General features: G+C 43.0%; 1 protein-coding gene and 1 long non-coding RNA gene across 4 annotated transcripts in view; one reads left to right on the top strand and one right to left on the bottom strand.

Annotated features, from left to right (window-relative positions):
- The window catches only part of LOC142760283 (uncharacterized), a 40,213-nt gene extending 33,854 nt beyond the window's left edge, over window positions 1-6,359 (top strand). Inside the window, exon 3 of the long non-coding RNA XR_012883287.1 lies at window positions 6,178-6,359. This is a non-coding gene — a long non-coding RNA (uncharacterized LOC142760283). The remainder of the gene's footprint in view (window positions 1-6,177) is intronic.
- Window positions 1-12,264, bottom strand: part of ENAH (ENAH actin regulator) — a 73,777-nt gene that overhangs the window by 22,869 nt on the left and 38,644 nt on the right. For all 3 annotated transcript variants that reach the window (XM_075863382.1, XM_075863383.1, XM_075863384.1), the window contains exon 4: window positions 6,222-6,306. In XM_075863382.1, the coding sequence (XP_075719497.1) occupies window positions 6,222-6,306 (85 nt within the window). The remainder of the gene's footprint in view (window positions 1-6,221; window positions 6,307-12,264) is intronic.

The raw sequence follows: 12,264 nt of genomic DNA, 5'->3' as shown, positions 1-12,264 counted from the left end.
CAAGAGAAACTAATCTAGAGGTAAATACACAGTGGGCCGCACATGTAATCAGACAGAAAATCTGGCCGTAAATGTCCAGTAGGTGCGGGCTACACACCTCTGATGCCCTCACTTATCGGGGCGTATTCACTGAATTCTGGGGAGACTGGCAGTCACCAGACTGTTCTGATAGGGGAGGGTCTCAGGGGTGGGACCGGCCTCTATCAGGCATTTGCGGCATATCATGTGGATACGCCACATAGGTTTCGATGGGAATAACCCTTTAAAAGGAATTCCTATGATTACATAGTCCAGGGAAGCTTTACACACAGCACTTATAGTAAAAATCAAATGGCTTTTTTTTTGCCATGTTTTTTCGGCAAAAAAAATGCTGCAGTCAGTTGCAACCTTGAAATTAAAGACTGTGGAAATAAACAAAAAACGCAATGTTTGTAGTGCGTTCTACAAGTTTTTTTTCTTTTCTTTGGCACGGTGTTATGTTTTTTTACAAAATCTCCTCCAGGCCACTATAGGTTCAATGGGTGTTTTTTGCAGAATAAAATCACGTGTTGCACAGAGGATGTTTTTATCACGTGATTTACAAAGTAAAAAACGGCACCTAAAAACGCAGGTAGCAAAACATACTATTTGCAAAAAAAAAAAAAAAAAAAAAAAAGCCACAAAATACGTATGTACCACTTTACAACAATTTTTCTTTAGATGCGTCTTTTTTTGCCACAAAGACCCCAACATAAAGTGTGTATGATGGAAGCCTAAAGGGCAAGCACACTTTTGCAACCAATTTGGATTTTAGGGCTCCAATGCATCTACCAAAAGAAAAAAACAAACAACTTTTCAAACAACATTCTTTAACCCCTTCCCGACATGCGCCGTACATGTACGGCGCTGTCGGGAGGTGCTTCCCGCAAAGCGCCGTACATGTACGGCGCAGTGATTGTGCGGGCTCAGAAGCAGAGCCGGCACCATCACCGCGGGGTGACAGCTGTATTATACAGCTGGCACCCTCCTGTAACTGCCAGCACCGGAGCTACTCTCCGATCCGGCAGATTAACCCCTCAGATGCTGCGCTCAATAGAGCGCAGCATCTGATAGGTTTTCACCCGATCGGCAACCCAGTGATGCAATCGCTGGGTTGCTGTGGCAATCGGACGCCAGAAAATGGCGTCCGAGTCTGCCTTGTACGGGAGCCGATGAGGACCCGCCTTCGGCGTGTCCTCATAGGCTTGCTGTCAGTGAATAACTGACAGCGCTAATACACTGCACTACGTATGTAGTGCAGTGTATTAGAATAGCGATCGGGGCATCAGGCCCTCATGTCCCCTAGTGGGACAAGTCAGAAAAGTAAAAAAAAGTTAATAAAAATGTGGTAAAACAATAAAAACACACACATTTCAAATAAAAATAAAGCTAAACTGACTATTTTCCCATAGTAAGTCTTTTATTATGGGAAAAACCGTAAAAATTAAAAAAACTATACATAATTGGTATCGCCGCGTCCGTAACGACCCAAACTACAAAACTATTATGTAATTTATCCCGCACGGTGAACGCCGTAAAAAAAAACCATGAAAAACAACGCCAGAATCTTTGTTTTTAGGTCACATCTCCTTCCAAAAAATGCTATAAAAAGTGATCAAAAAGTCACATTTACTCCAAAATTGTACCAATAAAAACGGCAATGCGTCCCGCAAAAAATAATCCCTGACACCGCTTTGTGCACGCAAAAATAATAACGTTATGTGTCTTAGAATATGGCGACACAGAAAACAAATGATTTTATAAAAAAAGTGATTTTATTGTGCAAAAGCCGCAATACATAAAAAAAACTATATAAATTTGGTATCGCCGTAATCGTATCGACCCGCAGAATAAAGCTAACATGTAATTTAGGGCGCACTGTGGATGCCGATAAAAAAACCAATAAAAAACTATTCCAGAATTGCTTGTTTTTGGTAATTTCCTTTACCAAAAAATGAAATAAAAAGTGATCAAAAAGTCGTATGTGTTCTAAAATGGTACCAATAAAATCTACAGCCCGTCTCGCAAAAAACAAGCCCGCACACCGCTCAATCTACTGAAAAACAAAAAAGGTACGGCACTAGTAATGCGGTGATGAAAAACCATCTCAATGTGCAGGCCGGAGGGGAACATTCCTTCAGTTCCAGGGCCCTAGTATTTAGGAACTAGGAAAGGGAAGGGACATCGCACATCCGCTGGAAGCGAGGGCGCCCGTATTATATCAGCGCAAAACTTTCCCAGTAATATTTCCCAAACTACGAAGGAGAAAAAGTCCCCAAAAGGTGCAGAGCGTTACAGAAGGGGGATAAGAAAGAAAACCGTTTATCAGTGTGACGCCGGCCTGCGCATAACGGATCGCTTCACATCGTAACACACATCTATGGATAATTGTATTATTTACCCCATTATTATACCCTCTTATTATGCCCTGATGGACTCCGCACAGATTACATATACCCTGATGTACTCCGCACAGATTACATATACCCTGATGGACTCTGCACAGATTACATATACCCTAATGTACTCCGCACAGATTACATATACCCTGATGTACTCCGCACAGATTACATATACCCTGATGGACTCCGCACAGATTACATATACCCTGATGTTCTCCGCACAGATTACATATACCCTGATGTACTCCGCACAGATTACATATACCCTGATGTACTCCGCACAGATTACATATACCCTGATGTACTCCGCACATATTACATATATCCTGATGTACTCCGCACAGATTACATATACCCTGATGTACTCCTCACATATTACATATACCCTGATGTACTCCGCACAGATTACATATACCCTGATGTTCTCCGCACAGATTACATATACTCTGATGTACTCCGCACAGATTACATATACTCTGATGTACTCCGCACAGATTACATATACCCTGATGTACTCCGCACAGATTACATATACCCTGATGTTCTCCGCACAGATTACATATACTCTGATGTACTCCGCACAGATTACATATACTCTGATGTACTCCGCACAGATTACATATACCCTGATGTACTCCGCACAGATTACATATACCCTGATGTACTCCACACAGATTACGTATGCCACCACATTATAAACGGAAATACCAGCAAAACTCAAACAAAACTACCAAGCAAAATCCATGCTCAAAATGGCGGTCTATTCCTTCTTAGCCCTACAGTGTGCCCAAACAGCAATTTATGGCCACAAGTAAGGCATTACCATACCCGGGAGAACCCGCTTAACAATTTATGGGGTAACATTCTCCAGGGGCACAACATCTTGTGTGGTGAATGGGCAGATCAGTGGAAAAATTGCAATTTTCACTTTGCACCATCCACTGCGTATTCATTTCTGAAAAACACCTGTGGAGTCTAAATTCTCACTACATCCCTTGATAAATGCCTTTAGGGGTGTAGTTTCTAAAACGGGGTCACTTTTGTTTGGTACATCAGGGGTTTTGCAAATGCAACATGGCGTCCGCAAACCATTCCAGCAAAATCTACGCTCCAAAAGATAAATACCGCTCCTTTTCTTCTGAATGCTCCCATATATGTCAACAGCTGATTATAACCACATATGGGGTGTTACCGTACTCGGGAGAAATTACTTTACAAATGTTGGGGTGCTTTTTCTTCTCTATTCCTTGTAAAAATGAAAAATGTTGATCTAAAACGACATCTTGTTGGAAAAAAAAATTATTTTTCATTTTCATGGCTTAATTCAGCAAAAAACCTTTGGGATCAAAATTTTCACTATACCCCTAGATGATTCCTCAGGGGGTGCAGTTTCCCAAATGGAGTCAATTTTGGGGTGTTTCCACTGTACTAGTACTACAGGGGCTCAGCAAATGTGACATGGCGCCCAGAAACCATTCCAAAATCCAAATGGTGCTCCTTCCATTCTGAGCCCTACCGTGTGTCCAAACAGCCGTTTATGACCTCATGTGGGGTATTGTTTTACTCGGGAGAAGTTGCTTTACTAATTTTATGGTGCTTTTTCTCCTTCAGTCCTTGTGGAAATGAAAAGAAAATACCTAAACCTACATTTTCTTTGAAAAAATGTCGATTTTCATTTTTACGGCCTACTTCCAATAAGTTCTGTAAAACACCTGTGGGGTCAAACTGCTCACTGTACTCCTAGATAATTTCCTCATGGGGTGTAGTTTCCAAAATGGGGTCACTTGTTGGGGGTTTCCACTGTTTTGTCCCCTCAGGGGCTTTGTAAATGCGACATGGCCTCCGCAAACCATTCCTGCTAAATTTGAGTTCCAAAAGCCAAATGGCGCTCTTTCCCTTCTCAGCCTCGCCGTGTGTCCAAACAGCCTTTTATTACTACATGTGGGGTATTGTTTTACTCGGGAGAAATTTCTTTACAAATTTTATGGTGCTTTTTCTCCTTTAGTCCTTGTGGAAATGAAAAAAAATTAGCTAAACCTACATTTTATTTGAAAAAATGTAGATTTTCATTTTCACAGCCTACTTCCAAAAATTTCTGCAAAAAACCTGTGGGGTCAAAATGCTCACTATACCCCTAGATAATTTCCTCAAGGGGTATAGTTTCCAAAATGGGGTCACTTGTTGGGGGTTTCCACTGTTTTGTCCCCTAGGGGGCTTTGCAAATGCGACATGGCCTCCGCAAACCATTCCTGCTAAATTTGAGCTCCAAGAGCCAAATGGCGCTCTTTCCATTCTAAGCCCTGCCGTGTGTCCAAATAACCGTTTATTACGACATGTGGGGTATTGTTTTACTCGGGAGAAATTGCTCTACAAATGTTGTGGTGCTTTTTCTACTTTAGTCCTTGTGGAAATGAAAAAAAATTAGCTAAACCTACATTTTATTTGAAAAAATTTAGATTTTCATTTTCATGGCCTAGTTCCAAACATTTTTGCAAAAAAACTGGCCGGTCAAAATGCTTGCTACACCCCTATATAAATTCCTCGAGGGGTGTAGTTTCCCAAATGGGGTCACTTTTGGGGGGTTTCCACTGTTTTAGTTCCACAAGACCTGTTCAAAGCTGACATGGTGCCTAAAATATATTCTAATAAAAAGGAGACCCAAAATCCACTAGGTGCTCCTTTGCTTCTGAGGCCGGTGCTTCAGTCCAGTAGCACACTAGAGCCACATGTGGGATATTTCCTAAAACTGCAGAACCTGGGCAATAAATATTGAGTTGCATTTCTTGGGTAAAACATTCTGTGGTACAAAAAAAATGGATTCAAAATGAATTTCTGGAAAAAAATAATGAACTTTGTAAATTTCACCTCTACGTTGCCTTAATTCCTGCGCAATGTCTAAAGGGTTAAGAAACTTTCTAAATGCTGTTTTGAATACTTTGAGGGGTGCATTTTTTAAAATGGGGTGACTTATTGGGTTTTTCTAATATCTAAGGACCTCAAACCCACTTCACAACTGAACTGGCCCCTGTAAAAATAGCATTTTGAAATTTTCTTGAAAATGTGAGAAATTGCTGCTAAAGTTCTAAGCCTTGTAACGTCCTTGAAAAATAAAATGATGTTCAAAAAACGATGCAAACATAAAGTAGACATATGGGGGATGTTAGTTAGCAACATTTTTGTGTGATATAACTGCCTGTCTTACAAGCAGATACATTTAAATTGAGAAAAATGCAAATTTTTGCAATTTTTCGCTGAATTTTGGTGTTTTTCACAATACTGAATGTATCGGGCAAATTTTGCCAGTAACATAAAGTCCAATGTGTCACGAGAAAACAATCTCAGAATCACTTGGATAGGTAAAAGCATCTCGGAGTTATTACCACATAAAGTGAAACATGTCAGATTTGAAAAATGAGGCTCTGTCAGGAAGGTCAAAAGCGGCCAAAGAGGGAAGGGGTTAAAATCTCCTATTGTTTTGTGTATACAGGTCCTATGTAGACCTATGTGTCTCCATGGTTACAGACTACAAACAAACGCTGTGTAGTCGGATCCTGCAGTCATGTGTTAGCACTCCCTCTACCCCTCTTCTTACTAACAGACAAACAGAAGAAGAGGAGGCAGAGGGAGTAGAGTAATACAAGACGGCAGGATTAGGCTACACAGGGTTTGTTTGTAGGATGTAACACATCGGTCTGCATAGGAGCTGTATACACAAAATCAGTAGGATATTTTTAAACACTTTTTTTCATTATTTTAGATGCATGCAGGTGTAAATATTCTTTATCGAAAACGGCTTGGTACCTCCGCTGGATGTCCAGCTCTTCCTGTGACGGACCATTCTGTACTTGTTGGGGTATATGAGAATTCTGCCGGGACAACGTTGGACCTTAGAAAGGGAGAGAAATAAAGACAATGATTAAAGGAAAAGTTAAAATGATACCACGTCTACTGTCTGACCCATCATAAAAGGCACAAAAACAAGAACACCGGTAATGTGCAGCAACAGACTAAAACCAAGAACAATACAGCTGGAGCCAACATGTATATTCAGCCAGAGACCTAGACATGTACAGGGCAGTGACAGCACACAAGGACCGGACGCTCGCCTCCGGGCGCAACTAAAAGAAGCGAACAGAGAACAAGGAGGTCACTCACCTAAAAATAACACTGGGGATAAAAAGAAAAAAAGGAAAAACACATCAGAGCGAGAGAAAATCCATACATACCAATGGACACCACTTCTACACACACACACACAATATTTTATATATATATATATATATATATATATATATATATATATATATATATATATATATATATATATATATATATACACACATACACACACACACACACACACACTACCAGTCAAAAGTTTGGGGTCACGCAGACAATTTTGTGTTTTCCATGAAAACTCACACTTATATTTATCAAATGAGTTGCAAAATGACTAGAAAATATAGTCAAGACATTGACAAGGTTAGAAATAATGATTTTTATTTCAAATAATAATTTTCTCCTTCAGACTTTGCTTTGGTCTTGGAATGCTCCATTTGCAGCAATTCCAGCATTGCAGACCTTTGGCATTCTAGCTGTTAATTTGCTGAGGTAATCGGGAGAAATTTCACCCCATGCTTCCAGAAGCCCCTCCCACAAGTTGGATTGGCTTGATGGGCACTTCTTGCGTACCATACGGTCAAGCTGCTCCCACAACGGCTCTATGGGGTTGAGATCTGGTGACTGCGCTGGCCACTCCATTACAGATAGAATACCAGCTGCCGGCTTCTTCCCTAAATAGTTCTTGCATCATTTGGAGGTGGCTTTGGGTCATTGTCCTGTTGTAGGATGAAATTGGCTCCAATCAAGCGCTGTCCACAGGGTATGGCCTGGCGTTCCAAAATGGAGTGATAGCCTTCCTTATTCAAAATCCCTTTTACCTTGTACAAATCTCCCACATTACCAGCACCAAAGCAACCCCAGACCATCACATTACCTCCACCATGCTTGACAGATGGCATCAGGCGCTCTTCCAGCATCTTTTCAGTTGTTCTGCGTCTCACAAATGTTCTTCTGTGTGATCCAAACACCTCAAACTTCGATTCGTCTCTCCATAAAACTTTTTTCCAATCTTCCTCTGTCCAATTTCTGTGTGCTTTTGCCCATATTAATCTTTTCCTTTTATTAGCCAGTCTCAGATATGGCTTTTTCTTTGCCACTCTGCCCTGAAGGCCAGCATCCCGGAGTCGCCTCTTCACTGTAGACGTTGAAACTGGCGTTTGCGGTACTATTTAATGAAGCTGCCAGTTGAGGACCTGTGAGGCGTCTATTTCTCAAACAAGAGACTCTAATGTACTTGTCTTGTTGCGCAGTTGTGCAGCGGGGCCTCCCACTTCTCTTTCTACTCTGGTTAGAGCCTGTTTGTGCTGTCCTCTGAAGGAATGTAGTACACACCATTGTAGGAAATCTTCCGTTTCTTGGCAATTTCTCGCATGGAATAGCCTTAATTTCTAAGAACAAGAATAGACTGTCGAGTTTCACATGAAAGCTCTCTTTTTCTAGCCATTTTGAGAGTTTAATCGAACCCACAAATGTAATGCTCCAGATTCTCAACTAGCTCAAAGGAAGGTCAGTTTTATAGCTCCTCTAAACAGCAAAACTGTTGACAGCGGTGCTAACATAATTGCACAAGGGTTTTCAAGTGTTTTCTAATCATCCATTAGCCTTCTAACACAGTTAGCAAACACAATGTACCATTAGAACACTGGAGTGATGGTTGCTGGAAAGGGGCCTCTATACACCTATGTAGATATTGCATTAAAAACCAGACGTTTGCAGCTAGAATAGTCATTTAGCACATTAACAATGTATAGAGTGGATTTCTGATTAATGTAATGTTATCTTCATTGAAAAAAACTGTGCTTTTCTTTCAAAAATAAGGAAATTTCTAAGTGACCCTAAACTTTTGAACGGTAGGGTACATATACATATATATATAAAATTCACACATACACCAAAATACATGGCTGTAGCTAAGGTGGCAACACAACTACTGCCGGAGCCGGTACCATCACATGAGACATGCAAGATCGAGCCGGACCCTCAGCTAAAAGATTTTCCACGCGCTTAGCAGACAAATTGTAACACATCTGCATTGGATTCTCCGTAAGGGGCTACGTCGCAGATCCGGCATAAAATACTGAAAATAAGGCTTTGTTCACATCTGCGCCAGGACTCTGTTCATGGTTTCCGTCGGACCTCTTCGTCAGGGGAACCCATGAACAGAATCCGAACTGAAGGAAAGTAGGTTTCGGTTTGCATCACCATTAATTTCAATGGTGACGGATCCGGTGCAAATGGTTTCCGTTAGTCACCGTTGTGTAAGGGTTTTGATGGACTGACTAGTGGCGTTGACTTTGGTACGGATTTAGTCAAAACAGGGAGAAACGGAAACCATTTACACCGGATCAGTCACCATTGAAATGGTTTCCGCTTGTTTGTTTGGATTCCGTTCATGGGTTCCCGACGAAAAGCATGAATGGAGTCAGAACGCATTTGTGAACGAAGGCTAATAGCGCAGCATGCTATTGTTTCCGATGAAACCACGGACACCCTGACGGAAGCTTAATGTCAGTGGGTTCCGTCGGCCGCCGGTGGTGTCAGTCGTACAACGAAGCCAGCACTTCCAGTATTTTGAAGCAGAACGGAAAAACCAATGCAGATGTGAACAGGACCTTCGGCTACATTCACATTGCCGTCCGAGGCTCCGTTCAGAGACTATCCACAGTGCTGGCAAATTGTGCGGGAAGAACAGAATCACATGTAGCGCTATTTTTAACGTCAAAACTAGACATCACGCCGGAACCCATGGTAGGTCAATGGTGTCCAGCGGGCACCGGTGGTATCTGGCGGACGACATATCTGGCACAGCGTTGTATACGGAGCCTTAAAAGGGGTTTTCCCATTCACTGTAAGTAATAGCATATCACTACATGTCAGTGACCAGTAGGACCCCTACGATCACTAGAGGAAAGGGGCTGTTCCTCCTGTGCCCTTCTTGCTGCACAGTTCTGCTCCCCATCAGCCCCTGTTCAGCTAGCCCCACATGTGTGTGCTGCGCCCTACTATTGCTGCATAGCCTTTATTTTAGAGAGTCCTAATAACTGGAACCCCATAGATCAGTGATTGTATCTGCTACCCCTTTAAATGTTCTGTAACTTTCGGATAAACTTTGTGTTTAAATTTTTCACCTTTTTTTCCAAGATCCCTGCTTTCTGTTAGTGAATGGAAACATTTGCTTACATCCAAATGCTGAGTGCACGCCTCATAACGAGAGCTCTGATACACTGTAAAAAGCTGTGCACCTGTATGTGCAGGACTAAGGACTGTGTTCACATCTGCTTGGAGCCTATATCTCAGATGCAATCAAATTTGACAGGAAAGACAGCGCTGCATGCCCTGCTATTCCCCACCCCCCCCCCCGGCCACCTTGTCAGAACTAGACGGAATGCATTGCAAGTCAATGAGGCCCGTCGGGCGCCACTGACGTCCATCATGCAACAGTTCCGGCTATGCAATGTGGTTTCCGTGAAACCACAACGCAAATGTGAACAGAGCCTTAGTCTGTTGCTAAAGGAAGAGGAATGGGCTCGATAGTTACAGACGCGCCAACTAACACACCTGCGTACACAGCTCTGACCATAGACGTTACACGGCCGCACCCTCACAAATAACCGGGAGATGTGAAAATACCTACTTTGAGGAGGTCACCCTAACTGTACCGTAACCCGTTCACAGGTATCCTATACAAGAAGCATGGAAGTGGTAAAGGACTCTACAAGCTTTTAGGCACCTCATGATACCAAATCTACAATACAGGACAACAAAATGTCCTCATTCTCCAAAAACAAGGAGTCGGACTATGCTGCATTCTGCCTACATCCATCTCACCATCAGATCTACTGGATCACGTCTGTCTGCAACCCCAGCAGAAAGCAGAGTTACAATACAGATAAACCAGAGGGAAAGCAGTTGGTCTCGGTTCACACACGCTTAGAGGAAGTTTGTTCTCTCTTGTGGTCAAGACTAAACCTTACATCTACTTCCACCAAGAACATCAAACTTTTTAACCAAAACCCACGACCCTACTGGTTTTATGACCATCACAATGCATAGAATTATTCGGCACCTCCTCCGTCACTACAGATCCTGGAGGAGCAGCTCATACTTACAGGCGAATATATGAGCGTTATCTCGTTTATGGCAGCACAAGTATTTCCACATCCCATCGTTGGCAGCGTCCGGAGCCACCCCATGGCGCCCATCAGAGGGCAGATACAGGACCATTGTAGAAACTCTCCTCAGCAGGTCATGGTCCAAGTAGAACAGGTTCAGTAGTCCTCAGAAGCTCAGCCTAGCAGCCACCTCTTTATATTTGATCATCTACCAGGGCACCAGTCTTCAGAGGCTCAGACTTGCAACCACTTCTCAAAGCTTAGCAGGTTATGGCCCAAGTAGTAGCAATCTATAGAAGCTTTGCCTGGCATCCACTTCCCCAAACTCAGCAGGTCATATACAAGTGGCAAAGGGTATCAGTCTTCAGATGCGCCGACTTGCAACCACTCTAAGCTCCTCAGGTCATAGCCAAGGTGGCACAGGGCAGCAAACAGAAGGGCAACCATGCACCCACCTATGGTTAGCAGGTTACGGGGGTCGTCTTAGAGGGCATCAATCTTCAGAAGTTAAGCCAAGCAGATCATAGTCCAGATGGCACAGAACATCAGTCTTCAGAAGCTCAGGCAGGTCATGGGGCATGTATCACAAGGCATCAGTCTTCGGAAGCTCAGCTTTGCACCCACCTAGCCATGCTCAGGAGGTCCAAATGGCACAGGGCATCAGGTTTCAGAGGCTCAGTCTTGCACCCATCTCCCAAAGCTCAGCAGGTCATGGCCAAAGTGGCACAAGTTATCAGTCTTCAGAAGCTCAGCCCGGCAGCCACCTCATAACGCTCAGCAGGTCGTGGTCTGGGAGCGCAGAGTAGGGGTCTTCGGAGCCTCGCCCGGCACCCACAGCTTGTTGTTTACAGGGTGTTGAGACTGCCTGAAGTCAGATTGCAGTTTTCATTTCCCTAAATCCACTGAATAATTGATGCTTCTACATCCATAATCCTAATGGTACTCTACCTCCTCCTCCAAAAGCATAACGTTAACCTGGGGCTCTCCGAGAAGGAGGAAGCGTTTCAGCATATTACCAAGCATTACTGCAAGTTGGCCATTATTGATTCATTAACCTCCAGCTAGAAGCGCTCGTGTCCTTCAGACGGAGCCATCATTATTATTATTATTATATACACAGAGAATCTTAAAGCAGAGCAAGAAACCCGGAGCACCGGGCAAATAGACAGGTCAGAAGACAATGACTTATCTAAATGGATGCAAGAAATCGATACGGCAATCCTTAAAATAAAAAGTGCATCGATGGATCGGAAATCAATTATTATGTGCAGTCATTTCACCATCCGATCGTCTGACACAGAACTGCCTGATGATCTGGAAACCCGAAAGACAATTAGAGGACTTTACTGTCATTAACTCAAATTTTATTTGGCTGCTTGTCTCTGACAGTGTACAGTCCTCATGGTGGGACCTGGGCTCATACTGGGAGGTTGAATTAGATGCAGTTTTTTAATATACTGCAGTTAACTAAATCAACCCTGGTAGCGTTCTGTAATTACCTGCGGGTTACCCATGGAACTCAACCACTGGCGTCGCCTCATCGGCCAACCGTCCCTGCGTTACTCCGGTAATCCAGCACTCATGATCCACTCTGGATTAGTTTAAAGGGA

Source organism: Rhinoderma darwinii, chromosome 4, assembly GCF_050947455.1.
Source record: "Rhinoderma darwinii isolate aRhiDar2 chromosome 4, aRhiDar2.hap1, whole genome shotgun sequence".
Classification (NCBI taxonomy): domain Eukaryota; kingdom Metazoa; phylum Chordata; class Amphibia; order Anura; family Rhinodermatidae; genus Rhinoderma; species Rhinoderma darwinii.
This window is presented reverse-complemented; position numbering and strand designations above follow the sequence as displayed.